The 20036-nt window shown below is 43.3% G+C and overlaps 1 protein-coding gene across 1 annotated transcript in view; it reads right to left on the bottom strand.

Annotated features, from left to right (window-relative positions):
- Nucleotides 1–2575: 2575 nt before the first annotated feature.
- Nucleotides 2576–20036, bottom strand: part of Tmem45b (transmembrane protein 45B) — a 48047-nt gene continuing 30586 nt past the window's right edge. Inside the window, exons 2-6 of the mRNA XM_059267575.1 lie at nucleotides 9570–9769; nucleotides 5439–5648; nucleotides 4821–5005; nucleotides 4215–4360; nucleotides 2576–3232 (exon numbers count right to left, since the gene is read on the bottom strand). Coding sequence (XP_059123558.1) covers nucleotides 3121–3232; nucleotides 4215–4360; nucleotides 4821–5005; nucleotides 5439–5648; nucleotides 9570–9753 — 837 coding nt within the window. The 5' untranslated portion in view covers nucleotides 9754–9769 and the 3' untranslated portion in view covers nucleotides 2576–3120. The remainder of the gene's footprint in view (nucleotides 3233–4214; nucleotides 4361–4820; nucleotides 5006–5438; nucleotides 5649–9569; nucleotides 9770–20036) is intronic.

A 20036-nucleotide genomic window follows, 5' to 3' on the forward strand; every position in this document is an offset into this window, starting at 1 on the left:
CCACAAGATACAAAAATAATTTTTTTTAATAAATTTTTTTATTTAAAAATTTTTTTCTTTCCTTTTACATACCAACCCCTGCTCCTCCTCCTTCCTCTTCTGCTACCCCACACCTACCCTCAGCCCACCCCCATTCCCTCCTCACAGAGGGTAAGGCCTTCCTTAGTAGTCAGCATAGGCTGGCATACCAAGTTGGGGCCAGATCTAGCCCCTCTCCCCTGCATCAAGGCTGAGTAAGGCATCGCACCATAGGGAATGGGCTCTAAGAAGCCAGTTTGTGTACCCAGGATAAATCCTGGTTCCATTGCCAGGGGACCCACAAACACATCAAGCCATGCAACTTTCACCCACATTCAGAGGGCCTAGTTTGGTCCCATGCAGGTTCCCCAGCTGTCAGTCCAGAGTCCATGAGCTCCCACTAGCTTGGGTCAGCTATTCCTGTGGTTTTTCCCATCATGATTCTGAAACCCCTTGCTCTTATAATCCCTCCTCCCTCTTCTGCTGAACTCCAGGATCTTGGCCGAGTGCTTGGCTGGAGTTGTTCTAATTACAAAAATAAATTTTAATATTTTATATTTAATTGTATGACAGTCCCTCAAGAATACTGTTTCTTTGTTCTGCCAATATGAAAAGTCTCAAGTACATCTTTTTCTATGAAAATAAAACAGGAAATAAGTTCCTTTTCCAACCTGGACCTGAGGAAAGAACGAATTTTGTATTGTTGCTGGTGAATGGGTCTTTAAATATCTGATGAATGAGTTGGATTCTTGCTCAGCTGTCAAACCAAGAGGACCCTTGAAAAGGGAGCCCAAGAGTTCTCTCATACTTAATGTTTTCAAGTTATTCTTGATCCTACATGAGACTTTCTGCAGCCCAGCTAGCTAACCTGAAGAACTTTCTGTAAAGTACCTCTGTTGGTGGTTTATGAAGGGATGGGGTATAGAATGTGAGAAAGACAACAGACTTTCAAGTCATAGTGTTGATGGGTTTTGCCAGTTTGTAGCTATTTGTCCTTATACTGACCAACCTCAGGAGGACATCGCATGCTTAAATTACAGAGGGTCGTGAGGCTCTGCGGAGATGAAGTGCATCCCAGCATCCCGGATGCTGCACAGTGAAGGCTGTTACTTGGTCTTGAAGACCCTTCAGCTTCAGTCAGCACAGAAGCCCCTTTTGACACAGGAACTAATGTGTATGTTTAGTCCCCCATGTTGTGTTGTGGCTCTGTATATACTCTTTTCTAGGCCTGGTGGACCTTTTCTAAAGGTCCAACTCGCCGTTTCTCCTCCGCTCCTTCCTCTGTGGTTTGTGTGTAGTCCTTTTTTTTTTTTTTTTTTCAGGTTAATTTATTTGAATTTTATGTGTGTGGGTATTTTGCCTGCATGTATGTATGTGCCCCACATGTGTGTCTGATGCCCCTGGAGGTCAGAAGAGAATAACAGATCCCCTGGAACTGGAGTTCTAGATGGTGGTGAGCTGGCATGTGGGTGCTTAAAACCAGTCCTGGGTCCTGGGAAAAGCAGTAAGTGCTCTTAAATGCTGAGCCATCTCTCCAGCCCCTGTACTTTTGTTTGTTTGTTTGCTGTTCTGTTTGTTTGTTTATTTATTTATTGAGACAAGGTTTCTCTGTGTAGCTCCTGGTTGTCCTGGTACTCAATTTGTAGACCAGGCTGGCCTTGACCACCTGTCTCTGCCTCCCAAGTGTTGAAGTTAAAGGCATGTGACCCCACAACCACCACCCAGCCTGCCCCTGAACTTTCATTTTGTGTGTGTGTAATTTATTCATTATGTATACAGAGTTCTGCCTGCATATATCCCTGCAGGCCGGAAGAGGGCACCAGATTTCATTACAGATGGTTGAGAGCCACCATGTGGTTGCTGGGAATTGAACTCAGGTCCTCTGGAAGAAGAGCCAGTGCTCTTAATCTCTGAGCCATTTCTCAGCCCCAGCCCCTGCACTTCTTTTTTTTTTTTTTTTTTTTTTTTTTCCGAGACAGGATTTCTCTGTGTAGTTTTGCGCCTTTCCTGGGCCCCTGCACTTCTTAAGAGTGCCCATCACACTGCCTAAAGATAGCCTCAGGAGTTCTCTCTTACATTATATTGTCAATTCCTTGATGGACATCTCATTAATCCTTGCAAACATTTCAGTGCTAGGATGTTTAATAAATACTTGTTGAGGAAAGTTATAAAAAATAAACCGCACAAAACAAAACCTCCAGAATCAATAGCACAACATCAAGTCTATATTAAGAATTCAAAATCCTTACCCTTTGGTTTTAGCTGTTTTAAAATTGAAGGTCTTCGATAAACTGATTTCCCCCCTCTATCTAGGGGGTACAGACTTGCTATATAGTGTCCCTCAATGGGATAATGTTGAGGAATCGGAGTTTCAGCTCTCAGCTGAGCTATGAACTATGAACTAGCTACTTAATATAAGAAAATTCTCTTTCACCTAATTTTATCTCTAATCAAGGCCAAAATGCAGTACTCTGGTATGACTTACTAGAAAATGTTTTAAATGTTAACACTTCAAATACCAAAGCTTGTAGCTGAAGTTATCATGGAGTTGCCTTAATAATTTCACCAATAAAAGCTCGTGAGTTTCTTTATTATTTAAAAACATGTTAGAACTTGACTCTGAATTGAAGGCACTGTATGTCATTCCCTACGTCCTGACACATTTCTGAGAAGAAAGGACCTGCGTGATTGAGAGAAGAGGGGCAAGTTATCCGAAGCAGCATGTAATGTCCTGTCAGAGTCACAGTTCACTTCATCCACACAGTCACATCCTTCCTGTTGGAGGTGTTCAGAGTCTTACAGTAATTCCTCTACAAGAACAGGCTTGCTACTGAAAGGTGTTCATTTCTCTGTATGAATGGTATTACTCTAATACAGACTTTGTAAGTTCAGTTATACTTAGATATCCAAATAGCATGGCACATAAAAAACACCTGAGGTCTGTTTTCCTGTATCTGAGCCTCTAGCTTTGTATTAGATGAGGGATGCAAATAGGGAGCGCTAAGAGCACACTAAACCAAGCCTTAAAGCAGAGGGCACATGCTGCATTCATTCCAGCTAGTCACAAAGGATGTGAGGTCTCCACTTCCCCAAGGCCTGATGTCACTCCTCATCCGAGCCACTCAAAAGGGCTGACTGGTAAGTGTGGTCAGACTTGAGCTTCTGAATCCCAATGATTTCTCCTTCTGCATGTCTCTTCACCCGACTCAGAAAGCTGTGGTAGACATAAGAACCATTAAATCAGCCATTAAAGCCCTCTGTTCACTAACTCCATGATGTAAGAGAACAGCAGAGCCTTTTTTCAGGTGTCTATTAAACATGGTGATAGCACATCTACACATGTGCCTTCTCATGATTCTATTCACAGTAGAGAAAAAGACTCAATGGTAACCAAAATATTCTTGAGACTAGATTTAGTGGATTTAGTCCTCTTACCATCTAGCTATTTTACTGACCAGAAAATAGAGCTGGAAGAAACTTTTTTTTTTTTTTTTTTTTGGTCTCTGGGGTTCTTCTGGGTGAAGTCTGTCTCCTTTGAGTCTAGAGAAATAAGACCTGGGAGGAAAAGTCAGGGGCAGCTTCCACAGTAACAGGTCTCCATAATAACACATGCCAAATTTTAGTTTTGTTTCCATTTAGTAGTTGGTCAAACTACTCAGCCTTTTGGAGCCTTGTTTCCCCATTTGTTAAAAATGGAACAATAAATAGTAAAGTGAGGAGGGTTAAAGGGGTCAGCACGTGGTGCCTGGGACAGTAAGTGCAAAGAGTCAATAGTTCTATATTAGGTTAAAAGGGAATTAGAAAGCACTTTCTGCTCTCGGACATATTTTGATGTCTGTGTATTTAGGAAGTAAGCAAAACGAGTCTGGAAGTACGTGATGGGTCCACCAAACCAGTGACAGCAGGGACTTCAACCCAGGCCGATTGCTGGCTTGAGGACTGTCCTATTATACACCAGCTTAAAATCCAAACTGTACTTGAAACCTAGGTTTAGCGTGACCAGTCAGGCAGTTTTATATAGCGGAGCCTCCTTACACTTACTGGCAAGTAAGATGGTGGTAACGGCCCTACAAACGAAGAGTGCTTTGTGCAGAGCTTAGCATGCAATTGGCAGTCATTAAGCAGTAGAAGTTAACCACCAACACTTTGAGTCTAGTTAGGGAGGAAAAACTTGACAAAATTTGTTTCAAACATACCAGTAAACAAGAGAGTAGTTGATAGCTGTGATGCAAAGGGCAACCAAGTAGTGCCAGCAGAAGCACATGGTAATAAACATGACATTGTCCATGTCTTTCTGGTCCCATTCTGGTGTTCCAAATGGGGGGAACAGGACAAATCCAATCTGGAGGAGTAGAGGAGAAAGTTTCTGGTTGGTTGTCTGGGAAGCAATACCATCGTCCCCATGGCCCACAGAGTGGCTCTGTATGTTCTACACTATCTCAATTCCTGCATGAATCATACCACAAGCCCTATTCACACAGGAAAGTTAAGTTTGGTTGTTGTATAGGATGATTTAAAAATAACTAAACTTTAGGGCTTGCATTTTATATGTGTACTTTAGTAAATACAGAGTACCCGTCAGTGTACCAGCAAGCTATTAGTGGAGAAAAATTGCATAGGTCAAGGGGTGCTGTGGAGATAAAAAGGTCACCTGGACCAGACACCACACCCTCACCTCCTACCCCCACTTTATCTGCTGTATTTTCAGGCAACAAGTCACTTGGGCATTTTTTCTTGGGCATTTCCGAGGGGGCTTCTCAACCCAGACCATATGAGGAGCTTGAATGTGGATGGATAATCACCTGCCAGAACCAGGTTCCCTCAAGAATAAGGACACTGGTTCGGAAAAGCTCCAGCACAATATTATCCCGTAAGATCACCTCCAGTAAGATACTGATACTTGCTCCAAACAAACCAAACAGCAGGAGTGAGTGAATGTGCTGGTCCAGTGGAGGTCGGTTGTGAACATGGTAATAGAAGAGAAAACCTGTGCAAACCAATGATAGCCGTCAGAAACTTGCTTGATTCTACTTAAGATTCACTCTGGCTTTTCCTGATTATTGGAATTTTTCCCCCTATACTTAAATCAACATTCTTTAGCATTTCAGGAAGCCAGTTTACATGACATTAACCAGCAGCAAACACATGCAGACTGTTCACTCTGTGGGTCTGTTGAGACTATAAAAGAATGTGTCTGTCTGCAGATCCCATGACAAGCAATACAGAGTAGGTGTAATAGGTCAGCTATGGTGCTGGTTTGTAAGAAGTTGGATGAATGAGTGAACACCCACATGCACGTACAATATGTCTTGAGAATTGATTTTCTGAGAAAGTCATTATACATTAATATTTCTTTTAAATTTTGATCTCTGGTAAATTCAACTTATCCATTTTTCTTTCCCTTTCTCCGTCCAATTTACCTTCATTGAATACTGCCATAGCTAAAACCACTCTGTCTACCCCCAGGGGCACAATGTTGAAGTAAAGGTAGGTGAGCATGTCGATGAGTCCTGAGACACCAAAGAACAGGTACATGGTGCTGTGCTGCCAATTCATTAGCTTTGTCCATTGATTCTCATGGTAGAGGTGGAGGTGAGGCCCATCAGGAACAAACTGCTCTGCCAGGATCCCTGCCAGGAAGTAAGAGCGAAAACGGAAATGGGGAAGGTTTCAACAAGACAAACAAGAGATAGCAAAAATTGCCTGAAGATGTGAGCCAGGTTCAGATATGGGTGACAGCAGCCAACAGGTCAGCAGACTGACTGCGGAACTACTGCCATACAAAATGTTTCTGAGAAGCCTGTGCAAACACCTGTCCCTGGATGTTTCTTCAGGGTTTGAGGATAGGGCAGAAGCCACGATAGAAATAGAACATACTGGTCACCAGGGAATCTGCTCCCCAGCAGAGACAGAATAGAGCCTTTCCCCTTAGATGATAATGTGACTGAGACACTGATCTTTTTTTTTTTTTTTTTTTTTTTTTTTTTTTTGTTTTTCGAGACAGGGTTTCTCTGTGCAGCTTTGCGCCTTTCCTGGAACTCACTTGGTAGCCCAGGCTGGCCTCGAACTCACAGAGATCCGCCTAGCTCTGCCTCCTGAGTGATGGGATTAAAGGCGTGCGCCACCACCGCCTGGCGAGACACTGATCTTTTGCTGTGGAATATTACTTTAACTAGGCAAAGATGGGTTATATTTGTTTAACTGCGAAGATGTGTTGCTGTTTCACCTTGCCTGCCTAAGGTACCTGATTGGTCTAATGAAAAGCTGAATAGCCAATAGCTAGGCAGTAGAGGGAGAGGTGGGGCTGACAGACAAAGAGAATAAGTAGGAGGAGAAATCTAGAGTTAAGAAGGGAGAAGAGAATGAGGGAGAGAAGGAGACACCAGGGGCCAGCCAGGCAGCTACCAGCCAGCAGACACAGAGTAGGACACACAGAATGAAAGAAAGGTAAAAAGCCCCGACACAAAACGTAGAAGAAGAGAAACAGGTTAACATAAGTTATAAGACTTGTGAACAAGCATAAGATAAGGCTGAGCATTCATAACTAATAATAAGTCCCTGCACCATGATTTGGGAGCTGGTTGGTGGCCCAAAAGAAAGCCTGCTGTGCTCTCTGGATTATGTATCGGTGAGCAATGCAGAAATCCAAGAGAGAATGAGGCTGAAAGGACACTGACTAGAAGCCACAACGATGACCAATGTTCAGGCCTGAGAGAGGGAAGCTGCTCCTGGGTATGTGTTGGGGCTGCCATAGAGTGGGTAACCTTCCTCAGGCCTTTGTTTACAACACTGGTGAACAGTGTGAGGCCACACAGTTGGCAGCCGTGGGCCCTGGAGAGACAAAAGTGAGGCAGCTCATGGTTCTTGCCACTCTCTTTTTTTGCTTTGTTTAGTTTTTGCTTTTTGAGACAATCTCACTGTTAAGCCCAGGCTAGCCCCAAATTTGCTATCTTGTTGACTGTCAAGTGCAGGGATTACAGCCTGTACCACCCATGGCTTTTTTTTTTTTTTTTATTTTCGAGACAGGGTTTCTCTGTGTAGCTTTGCGCCTTTTCCTGGAACTCACTTGGTAGTCCAGGCTGGCCTCGAACTCACAGAGATCCGCCTGGCTCTGCCTCCCGAGTGCTGGGATTAAAGGCGTGCGCCACCACCGCCCGGCCACCCATGGCTTTTGTCCTTTCCACTTTCTATCATGTTTAAAAGGCAGATTGGCCTTTATGCTCAGTATCTAAAATATTTTGAGGGACGCCTGGAAGTCATTCAAATTTGCACTCACCTATAAGGGATTGGGAAGTTTATGAAATGATCCAGGAAAAGTGCCCCTGATAACAGAATGGATGCTCTGTGAAGTGGGGACTATGTGTGCTTCCCACTGTTTCCCAGTACTCAGAACCCCGAGGTGCTGGCATCTGACAGGAGCACTAGAGGTACTGAACAGATGTCACTTTCACCCAGCCAGGATGGGAAATGCAATTTAGCGGTTTTTCTTTTTTTAAAAAAGTCAGTGTTGATGCTTTCCTTACTATCAAGACATATGTGTGGTCTTCTTACTCATGAGCTCCACAAAGAGCTGTGGGTGCCTGCAGGAAGTCTTGGCTAGCTCTGGCAGGTGTTTAAGTTCTGCTTGCAGGAGGGCCTTTCTGTCACTGCTTCATGCCCAGACAATGGTAGGCGGAGGCCAAGTGGCAGAGGCCACCTGAGGATAAGCTCCCTCAGGGCCCTCAGCAGGTGTGGTTCCGGGAGGAGCACTTGCTACTGTTGTCACTGACAGTCCCCTGAAGAGCTGCTGCAGAACAGCAGTGGGGGATTTGGGGAGAAAGAGGCAGGGTTCAAATCCCTCACAGTCCTCTGAGGACTTTCTCAACCTTTCTGTTGCCTGCCTTGTTGGCCTCCCTGTGGATTACCCCTCCTGGCAGATGCTTGCTGCTTGTGGGTGGAAGATGTGCCAGTGAGGTGGTTGTTAACTCTGAGATCTAGAAAAGGACTATTTTTTTTTTATTTTAAACTAAATCCTATTTAGTGCTTTTCATTGCTTTAAAAAATTACCCCAAAACTCAAGTCCAAGTGGATCAAGGACCTCAACATAAATCCAGTTACACTAAACTTAATAGAAAAGAAAGTAGGAAGTACTCTTGAACGCATTGGAACCGGAGACCATTTCCTAAATATAACACCAACAGCACAGACCCTGAGCACAACAATTAATAAACGGGACCTCTAGAAATTGAGAAGCTTTTGCAGGGAGAAAGACACGGTCAATAAGACAAAAAGACAACCTACAGAATGGGAAAAGATCTTCACCAACTCCACATCTGACAGAGGATTGATCTCCACAGTATATAAAGAACTCAAGAAACTAGACATCAAAATACTAAACAATCCAATTAAAAAATGGGCTAAAGAGCTAAACAGAGAATTCACAAAACAAGAATCACAAATGGCTGAAAGACATTTAAAGAAATGCTCAACATCCTTAATCATCAGAGAAATGCAAATCAAAATGACTCTGAGATACCACCTTCCACCTGTCAGAATGGCTACAATCAAAAACACCAATGACAGTCAATGTTGGAGAGGATGTGGAGCAAAGGGAACACTCCTCCACTGTTAGTGGAAATGCAAGCTTGTACAACCACTGTGGAGATCAGTATTGCGGTTTCTCAGAAAATTAGGAATCGAACTACCTCAAGACCCAGCCATACCACTCTTGGGCATATACCCAAGGAATGCTGATTCATACCATAAAGATACAAGCTCAACTATGTTCATAGCAGCACTATTTGTAATAGCCAGAACCTGGAAACAACCTAGATGCCCGTCAACTGAAGAATGGATGAAGAAAATGTGATACATATACACAATGGAGTACTACTCAGCAGAGAAAAACAATGAAAGCATGAAATTTGCAGGCAAATGAATGGAACTAGAAAAAATCATCCTGAGTGAGGTAACCCAAACCCAGAAAGACAAACATGGTATGTACTCACTCATAAGTGGATTCTAGATATAAAATAAAGATCAATCAGACTACAACCCACAGAACCATGGAGGCTATATATATAGCATGGAGGTCCCTAGGATGACTGTGGCTTATAATAAATTCCGGTTTTACTCAATTACTGAGCAAGCCTCAATGAAACATCTCACTATTAAGATAAGAATACATACTGTATCAAGCTGATAACAGAAAAATAAATTAATTAATTTTAAACAATAAAAAAATTACCCACTCTCCAATTTTTTCCCACCCCCCCCCAATTTTTATTTGTATTTTCTGTTTTCCACATAGTATTTCTTCTGTTCCTGCAACTTCTGTAGGGCAAAAACTGTGGTTTACTTGGTAGTTTTTCATAGTGTATATAATATAAGGGCCCATTAGCTATGGTATAAAGCTTTGTACACATTGGGTAGCAAAATAAAACAGACTTGTAGTCACCTAAGATCTTGTCCTGTTATCCCTGCTAGGAAGACATCTATTTCACAGGATCCAGGAAATGGGTTGAAGGTGCTGGGTGTGAGAGGAGGTACCGCAGACAAAATTCTGTCCTTACCAATGACTGCGAACAAAATCTTGACTGCACCTTCAATGATCTCAATACGCTGTTGCTGCTGGCTCAGTCTGTTCTTCTTCAGGCCCCTTTGATGAAAGTACTTCATTGGGTACTTCACTGACCACCATAGTCCAAACAGCAGAAAGAAACTCCCTGGGAGAGCATGGCCCTTAAAGTTTGCCATCAGTGTTTTAGGACACCTAAAAGATGGGGACAACTGTTAGGTAACTGAATGAGGAAGACGTATAAATACATATAGACACAGAGAGCCCCATGTATGTATGTATGTATGTGTATGTATGTGTATATGTGTGTGTGTGTGTGTGTGTGTGTGTGTGTGATGTGTGTGTGTGTGTGTGTGTGTGTGTGGGTATGTGTGTAGAGGCCAGAGGGCAGCCCCAGGTATTGCTTCTCAGGAGTACCATTTACCTCACTCTAAGACAAGGCCTCTCATTGGCTTGGAGCCCATCATGCTAGGCTGGCTGGCTAGTGAGCTCTCCAGATCTGCCTATCTTCCTAGCACTGTAATCACAAGGATACACCAACATGCCCGGCGGTTTTGCATGAATTAAAAGTCTTTCCACTCTATGTAGTTGGAGCCCATCATGGTGGTGGTACATTGCATGCCTATAATCCTAGCACTTGCGAGGTGGAAAGCAGAGGATCTAGTGGTCCAGATCATCCTCACCAACCTAGGGAATGAAAGGCCAGCTTAGGTTACATGAGATCCTGCCTTGTTGGGGACCGATTCCGAACAGTGGTGTCCTTACTTTATCAAACCTTACAAAAGCAGGAAGTTCCTGGCCTAACCTCAGGCTGTACAACTTCCTGGAGTACCTGCTAATCAGCCAGCTGCAGGGGCCTGGGACCAAAGTGACCTCACCCTCCCTTAGGAATTTTCCATCCTTCTCTCCGTGCTTCCCCTGCTCCCCATCCCTGCCTGAAGCCCTGTTTATAAGCCTCAACACCCAGTCAATAAACGAGACCTCGACGCAACTCAGACTGACTCTGTCTTCCTTTACGCGCCTGGTCTCCTTTCTCTCTCGCCCCCATTGATCTTTCAGGAGGTGCCTCCTCGGGTCTCATCAAATAACCTGGCCCGCGGGACCGGGCACTGCCTCAAAAAAACCATCCCCTCCAGAAGGAAAATTGATTGCAAGTAATGAGCCGCACCAACAAGGATCAACTCTTTTTATGTGAAAAGCTTTTACATCACTGTAGTATTATTGTATGTCAGGTAATTTAGGGATGCAGAGAAGATGGCTGGCCCTGAGGCTGCGTTAAAAAGAAATGGTGTGGGAGAAGTGGAGGACAGGTAAATATTGAGTTCAGTGTAAAAGCCTTTAGAGGCATAGATGCAAAAGAGACAATTAGAGAAAAGAAAGATTATTACATAATCATTTTTTATGTCACAAAGATGAAAAGGGGGCAGGTGAATGGCCCAGTGAGTAAGGGTACTTGCCGCTGAGCTGGATGACCCAAGTCTAATGTTGGTGAAAGAAGACCCACTCCCACAAGCTGCCCTCTCACCTCTAAATGCACACCATGGCACACACACCTATGTGTAAACACACAAGTGTATTTAATTTAAAAGCCGGAAAGGTAATAAATCAGGAAACTGTGGTAGCTATACAATGAATGTCAATTACGTTATAAAGCCCTTACACATTTTTTTTACTTATTTTTTCAAATTTAATGCAATTTATTTTGTGTGTATGGGTGTTTTACCTGCGTGCATGTCTAAGAGAAAGTCTGATTCTCTGGAACTGGAGTTACAGACAGTTGTGAGCTGCCATGTGGGGTGCTGGAAATCAAACCCAGATCCTCTGGAAGAGCAACCGGTGCTCTTAACTGTTGAGCCATTTCTCCAGGCCCAACTTTTACAAATTAGTAAGGAAAAACCATAGACAATGGACAAAAGATACTTTACAACGTATACAAGCTGGTGGTGTGTCTAGAGATGTGCCAGCGCAAGCACAATGCCGTGTTCGGCAAACTGGGAAGATACGTTCCTAAAACTCAGACATGACGTGCTTTTATTCCGTTTATCAAAGTTATGAGTGTTAACTAACATTTGTTCTGAAGAAAGTGATATTTTTCCTTGGGAACTTGGTGGTGACTGAAAGAACACAGAGGATGGGAGAAAGATTCTTGACACAAGCGTGGAGACTCACTTTTCATGGTCATGATACATAATGAACAAGCAGTTCTCAACTGCTTAAACTTCAGAACCAGCAGTAAAGCTCAGCATGGTAGTGAATCCTGTTCTAACTTTTTCTTTCTACGTTACCATGTCTCTGTGACTGTCAGAGTGCTGACAGGGATATGCCTCTCCCTGGTCTTTTAACCAGGACAAAGGAAATTTCTCCATGTCTCATGCAGACCTTTCTTGAATTTTTTTTATTTCCTCACTTTTAGTGAAGCAGATGGTTTAACCGTGGTTATTGCTCTCATTTTGTCCCCAAGGTTGGAGCTGCCAGGTGGTGGCAGCTTACCCTTTATTCCCAGCACTTGAGAGGCAGAGGAAGGCAGATCTCTGAGTTCGAGAGTGAGTCTGGTCTAGAGAGTGAGTTCCAAGACAGCCAGGACTACTTGGTGAAACCCTGTCTCAGGGAAAAAAAAAAAAGATTGGAGCTATGACACACGCCTGACCCATGCCATGGACTTCACTGCCAGGGGCGTGGGGGCTGATGACTCAGGCATGGGGCCTCTTCCCATTGGGTTTCTTATTGCTGGACTTCCTGGTTTATTCTTTTTTTTTTTTTTTTTTTTTTTTTTTTTGGTTTTTCGAGACAGGGTTTCTCTGTGTAGCTTTGCGCCTTTCCTGGGACTCACTTGGTAGTCCCGGCTGGCCTCGAACTCACAGAGATCTGCCTGGCTCTGCCTCCCGAGTGCTGGGATTAAAGGCGTGTGCCACCACCGCCCGGCTTCCTGGTTTATTCTTAAATTGATTATGTGATTTCTTCATCAGTCTATGAAGCTTACTGTGCTTCCTTAAAGTAGTTATTTGGAATTGTGTTCTGGTAATTGATAACTCTCCATTTCTTTGGAATGGCTTTTGTGTGAATGTTATTCTATTCTTTGGGGCTGTCATGTTTCTTTGTCATGTTAAGTTTTCTAGTCACCCATTCTAGGCTTCATAGACTGTCTTTGGGAAATGAATGCTTTCACCAAGCAATCTAGCTTCCTCATATTTATTCATTCATTATTCATTCATTAACAGTCTCTCTCTCTCTCATCTCTTCCTCTCCCCTCCCCTCCTCCCCTCCCCCTCCCTTTCTGTGCATGATGCATTTACATGGGTGAACAATGGCCAGAGGTCAATGTTGGTTCGCTCCTGCTCTCTCTCTCTTTCTTTCTCTCTCTCTCTCTCTCTCTCTCTCTATATATATATATATATATATATATATATATATATATATATAAATGGATATATATATATATATATATCCTTCCCTCCTTCTTTCTCTCCCCCTCTCTTTTTTTCTCTCTCTTTCCTCTCCTCTCTCTCTCAATAGGGCTGGGGCATCTTGCAAAATAGGCAGATCACCTTTGGGGCAAAGCTGTGGGCCACAAGTATATGAAATAGAGATTCAGCTGTATCTGATAAAGCTATACCTAGAACGGTCAAGGAATTATTCTAGAGGAAAGTCAAATATCAGGAAAGATTGGCGTTTAATACATCAGCTGTTTCCTACTATCAATTTCTTGGGTGCCCATAATTCCTAGGCCATAATGGCAAACAGTATAAGCTTCTCAGACCTACTGCTGATCTGAACTAGGTAACACCCCTACAGAGACAATGCCTGCCTCTAAGACTAGGAGACATGTGGGTATGTAGATACATAGCTTTGTTCCTTGTGCACATGAAGCTCAAACCATCCCTTCCCTTCAGGCCTAGTGGCATTCCAGAGCTATTGACTCAGGACTAAAGGGCTTTTTGCATAACCAGGTGAAAGGAAGGCTGGGACAGAATTCCTGGGCTGGGCAGAGTTGCGTGGCTGGAGAAGAGAGAACAGGGCGGAGTTTTTGGATGAGTAGGGATTGGGTCAGATCAGGAGAAGAGGAAGGAAAGATGGAGGACAGAGGAATGGAGGATGAAGATGAGGTCGAGAGCATAAAAACTTAGTTATGACTATGAGAGGACAGAAAAAGAAGGGACAGAGAGGAACTGAGTGTCAGGATAAAACTGAAGCTGTATAGATAGAATTTTATCTTAGAGAAATAAAGTAAACGGACAAAAGAGCATGGTGTACATAGATTCTTTCCCCTCAGAATACTCCATGCTGGCCATAGCATCTTTCCCAGGACCCTGAGAGAAATCTTTTCAGGGCAGGTCCCTGGGATATTCAGATAGGGCAACCTTTACCAGCTCAAAAATTCATCTCACATGAGCAGTGAAGACTCAGACTCACGCATCACCCCACACTGTTACTTTCCGTACTCATAAATTTAAGGTATCCTTTTCTGGTTTTTGGAGATAGGGTCTGATTTGAACCCAGAATTCACAATTTTGGCTGGACTGTCTGGCCAGCAAGTGCCCAAGATCCACCTGTTTCACTCTCCAGTCCTAGGGTTACAGACACATGCCCCATGACTGGCTTTTACATGGTTGCTGAGGCTCAAACTCAGGAGCTCAGTCTGCATGGCAAGCACCTTACCAACTGAGCCACATCCCTAGCTCTCATATGGCTTCTTTCTACCCTGCAAAGTCAGGCAAGGTACTAGGAGCTTCCCGTCTGTTTTCTTTAGTTCCCCGATGTGCTAACATTTTTATACCTTCATCTCATCGTACAGACTAGAGTGATTCCAAGCCTATGCTGACAGAAAAGAGCAGGCCTCCCAAGGACATCAACCAAACTCGGCACGGGATACCATAAAACCAGGCACAAACCTTCACATCAAGCCTGGGCAAGGGAACCCAGTAGGAGGAAAGGGGTCCTAAGAGTAGGCAAAAGAGTCAGAGACACTCCCCACTCCCACTGTTGGGAGTACCACAAAAATACCAAGTCAACAATCATAACATATATGCAGAGGACCTAGGATAGATCCATGCAGGCTCCAAGATTGCCGCTTCAGTCTCAGTGAGCCCCATGAGCCCTGCTTAGTTGATTCCACAGGCCATGCTCTCCCAGTATCCCTGACCCCTCTGGCTCCCACAATTCCTCCTCTGCTCTTCCAAGTGCTCTACCACTGAACCAAATCTCCAACACCCTCCCCCTTAAAAAAAATTATTCCATTGTCTTTTGTGTGGGAAGTAGAGGAAGCCCTGAGTGAATGTGTAAGAGCAGATGCAGTCCTGAATGAATGTGTGTTGTTTACATACGCAAGGCCATGTCAAGGACTCCAGTCTCCAGTGCCTCGGATGCATGGGAATGGCCTTCCCCTGGTGTGTGTGTATGTGCTGACTGTGTAGAAAATGAGGTTGGCAACTTTCTCCTCCCAGATGTTTACAGCCTTAGATTGCTCCTCTACAGAGATCTAGCTAAACCCACATCCTTGCTTAGCTGTATACAACACCCCCGACTCCTCCTGGATGCAGATGTATAAGGTTAATGAGCTAAGTCTTCGGGTTCCTCTCGGTACAACTCCATCAGAGTACATTGCTCATGAGATGCAAACTTTTCTGTATGTGTGCCATTTTTTCATTTCCCATCACCCCAGCTAGATCAGTCTCTAAGGCTGTGTAAGGTCATGGCACTCTTGGTGTTACTGAGGTACTTTCTGATTAAAAAAAAAAAATCATCAATCCTATTATAATTCCTCTAAATTTAATGAGTCCTTTCCTGCTGCTTTTCAAAATTTTCCTTGCTGACAGTAGATTTCAGCCATGTCACTGACTATGATGTGCTGTGGGATGGTCTGTATGTCAAATGTGTTGCTGATTGGTCAATAAATAAATCACTGATTGGCCAGTGGCCAGGCAGGAAGTATAGACGGGACTAACAGAGAGGAGAATGGAGAGAACAGGAAGCTGGGAGAGAGAGACACTGCCAGCCGCCATGATGACAAACAGCATGTGAAGATGCCGGTAAGCCACGAGCCATGTGGCAAGGTATAGATTTATAGAAATGGATTAATTTAAGCTGTAAGAAAAGTTAGCAAGAAGCCTGCCACGGCCATACAGTTTGTAACCAATATAAGTCTCTGTGTTTACTTGGTCGGGTCTGAGTGGCTGTGGGACTGGCAGGTGAGATTTGTCCTGACTGTGGGCCAGGCAGGAAAACTCTAGCTACAATGATGTATGTATGTGAGAGGTTCTCTGTATGTTTTGTTTTTGTTTAGAAGTGGTGTCTTGTGTAGGACAAGCTGGCCTTGAACTTAACATCTCTGCCTGCCAGGGTCACAAATGCTCACCACTATGCCTGGTTCTTTGGTGTTCTCTCTTTAAAAGTTGATGTCGGTTGAGCTTCTTGGGTCTATAATGTAAAGTTCTTCATCAAATTTGGAAGATATTTCAGTTAGTATGTCTTCATTCTCTCCTCCTCCTTTTTTTTTTTTTTTTTCTTTTTGGTTTTTCGAGACAGGGTTTCTCTGTGTAGTTTTGGTGCCTGTCCTGGAACTCACTCTGTAGCCCAGGCTGGCCTCAAACTCACAGAGATCCACCTGCCTCTGCCTCCCAAGTGCTGGGATTAAAGGCGTGCGCCACCACCGCCTGGCTCCCTTCTTCTTCTTTTGGAGCTCATGTTACATGTATGTGGGGAAATTTCGTTTTTTCTCCTGAGTTGCTGGCTCTGTTATTTATCTCCATTCTTTTTTACCCCACCCTCAAACTAGATTGTTTTTATTAATTTTTTCAAGTTATTTGATTCTTTGCTCCCTTCCTTCCCTCCCATCCCATCTCCCCCACTTTCTCCCTCCTCCATCTCCTTTACTATTTCCCCCCATCTTTGAGACAGGTTGCACTTTATAGCTCAGGCTGGTTTTGAACTTACAATCCTCCTGCCTCAGCATACCAAATTCTAGGATCACAGTTGTGCATTTTACCATAACGCCCTGCTCTCATGGGTTCTTCCCTTTGGTCAGTGGCAGAATTTCCACTTTTTTCGGAGTTTGCATTTCTCCAGGCATCCTATTTGTTCAGTAGTTTTCTTTTAACCCCTCAAACAGTTTCAATTCTCTGAACATATTAAAAGTAATTGCATTCAAGTCTTTGTCTATTAAATATAGCCCTTTAGAATTTGTTCCAATTTCCTTCGTCTTTGATCTTTGGAGTAGTTCATAATTTACTGTTTCTATGTCTTGTCCATTTTAATTGTAGCAACTCTAGACAGTGACTTGCCTGGATTATGGATTCTGTTTCCTGCATGAGGTACAGATTCTGTCTTCGTTTAGCTATAATTCTTCTCCTTTACTTTATTAGCTTGATTTCATAAAGGTTATACCTTATTTTCCTTTTTTTTTAAAAAAAAAGATTTATTTATTCATGTATTTTATATATATGAGTGTTTGCATGTATGCCTGCATGACAGAAGAGGGCATCAGATCCCATTACAGATGGTTGTGAACTACCATGTGGTTGCTGGGAATTGAATTTAGGACCTCTGGGAGAGCAGCCAGTGCTCTTAACCACTGAGCCATCTCTCCAGCTCCATAATGAGGATTCATGAATCTTCTTTTGTTTGTTTTTTTGAGACAGGGGTTCTCTGTGTAGCCCTGGCCATCCTGGAACTCTCTCTATAAACCAAGCTGGCCTCCAAATCAGAGATTTGCCCACCTCTGCCTCCCAAGTGCTGGGATTAAAGGCATGTGCTGCCACCACCACCCAGCTCATCTCTATTTTCATAACAAATTATTTAGAATAGTCAGGCAATTATTTGGGTAGAGATTTGCTTCAGTACTTTAGTTCTGCATGGCATCCAGTCTATGTCAACCCATCTGTATATGGGTTGGCAATGCCCAGCTTTCCTGTTTTTCTAGACCTTTACTTGTTTCTGGAACTTCTCAGGTCTCTTCAACATGTTCATGGGGGATATGTGGAGAGATTTTCTCAATCCTTCTATATAACTTTATTGCAAAACTCTCCTTGCTAAATTCCTCATTGGTCTGGTGCTCACCGTGAGTGGGACTGCAATGAGGGGCTAGCAAAGCTGATTGTTCCCCCCTCCCCCATTCCTGAGTATTCATTACATGTTCATTTCTCGTGCTCAATAAAGCCAAAAGTTTTTCAGCCCCTCAGCCATCCCTTGGAATTTAGTCTTTGTGTGCCAGTATTTTCATAGTCAGTTGATCTTACTTAAAAGTTATCGACTGAGCAAGTGATAGGCATCTATGGGCATACATTTCTTACTTGAAGATAGAAACTTCCCAAGAATAAATGCTTCTCCCAGTTTGCTGCCAATAATTGGTTAGTTCCCAATTCTATAAAGTGGTTGGTGTTGACAGATCTGTCTAGTTGTATACATTATCTTTTTTCCTTCTGTTTTGCAGAACGAAGTTACCTACCATATCTTTATTCTGATACAACTGCAAAGCCTCCTTTCATTCTTTTGCTTAATGGTTAACTCGGATTCTTGTTAAGATCAAGCCTGTGATACTCCATTTTATCGGCTTTAATGGTGCAGAAAAACCAGCTTTGCCAATGCATGCTAGAGCTTTGTAGATAAACTGACTTTTCCTTCTCCTTGGCCTTCCTCATTTTTTTTTTTTTTCCTGAATAGGTTATGTAAACTCTGAGTCCTTATCTGCATCTGTGTGCTTGATATCAGTTTGCCAAGCACTGCCCTTACCTTTTAACTGGTCTAAAGTTCACACTGGTGCCAGGTAGGCCTACATGGCAGGCTGCAAACCTTCATCTGATTGTGGATAGAGATAGAGGACGAAGATTTCTTCCATTCACAGATTAATGGATTGCCTCACTGGAGGAGCTACACTGTGGAACAGATGGTAGAGCTGATAGAACGGGTCAATTTTAGTAAAGAAGAAACCAGGCGATGACTATCTTAACTAGGAAGAAATAGACTTCTAATAATTTGGATAACTAAATAGGCCTGCCTGAGTGGTCTTCTCTCCAACTGAGGTATCCTTCCACTGTCCTGTCACCCTCTCAAATGAGGGGAAATGGCTGCTTCATTTAAAAAAAAGAATCCTTTGACTAGTAAGTTTTTTTTTTCTCAATATCATGTGTATACTATGCATTTCTTTAAAATAAGTACCAAATAAAAAAGTAAGCACTTCAGCGATGTGCTTGGTGATATACACAGGTAGAGTGGCCATTGTACAACAACTTTCCACTACAACAAAAGATCCACCAGCAGAGAAACAAACACAAGACAATGCTTTCACAAAGGGACATCCCCAACTTTCGCACTTCAGTGTATGCTCTAGCCTTTTATAGTCATGTGCACTGTATGGCAGGGGCAGGAAGGGACGAGTATTTTCAAGGTCGGCAGCGGTGAGACCGTGCTCGATGGTTTAGTTAGCAGTTTCTTTCTGTTTCAGTATCTAGGGAGAACGTTGGAAGAACAGCACAGCTGGAGTGGTGGGGTGGGCCTGATTTTCCTGTACTCCTTTTTACTCTTCTCCCCAATCTATAATCCTGAACTCCGTGGATGAAAAGGTAGAAGACGTGAGAGGAAAAGGATTCTCTGGTGGGTTTTGGTTTTGTTTTGGTCCAGTATTTCCTCACTGTGTCCCAATTTCTCCCCTTTGGAATGGAATGCCTTTTCTGTGCCATTGTATGTTGTGAAGCACATACAATGTGCTTTACGATTTTACATGGAATCACAGTTAAGAGATTGCCTTGAGTCTCAGAAGAGACTTTGGACTTTTAATAATGCTGGGACTGTGAAAGACTGTGGGAACTTCTGAAGTTGAACTAAATGCATTTTGCATTATGATATGGCCATAAGACTGTGGGGGCCAGGGAGTGCAATGTGGAGGTTTGAATGAGAAATGCCCTCCTACACTCTGCTATTTGGGCACGTGGTCTCCGGTTGTCCCCAGTTGGCAGTGCTCCTCGGGGGAAGTTTAGGGGGTGCAGCCTTGGTATAGGAAGTATGTCACTGGAGGCAGGCTGTGAGAGTTTATAGCATCACCCACTTACCTCTACTTTGCTTTCTGCATCATGTTTGTGGCTGAAGTTCTGATCTCTCAGCTCCCTGCTTTGGCTGCTCCCCCTCCTGCCTCTCCCACCATTATGAGCTCTCTCTCCCTCTGGAACCATAAGCCCAAAGAAACTCTTGTCCTATAAATTGCTTTTGGCCACGGTATTTTATCACAGCAACAGAAAAGTAACTAATACACATATGGATAATTCTATCCCTACTAACCACCCCAGGCTAGGGATGAAATTCAAGGCAAGCCCTCTACCACAGAGCTTTAATTCTAATAACTCCTTTTTATTGTTCACTATATGAAACTAAACTGGTTGCGTAGTCTGTTGGGCCTGCCATAACAAAGCACTACAGTGGGGGTAGGGATGTTGAACAGTAGAAATTTGTTTTCTTACAGTTCTGAAGATTAAAA

This window comes from Peromyscus eremicus, chromosome 7 (genome assembly GCF_949786415.1).
Source record: "Peromyscus eremicus chromosome 7, PerEre_H2_v1, whole genome shotgun sequence".
Taxonomy (NCBI): domain Eukaryota; kingdom Metazoa; phylum Chordata; class Mammalia; order Rodentia; family Cricetidae; genus Peromyscus; species Peromyscus eremicus.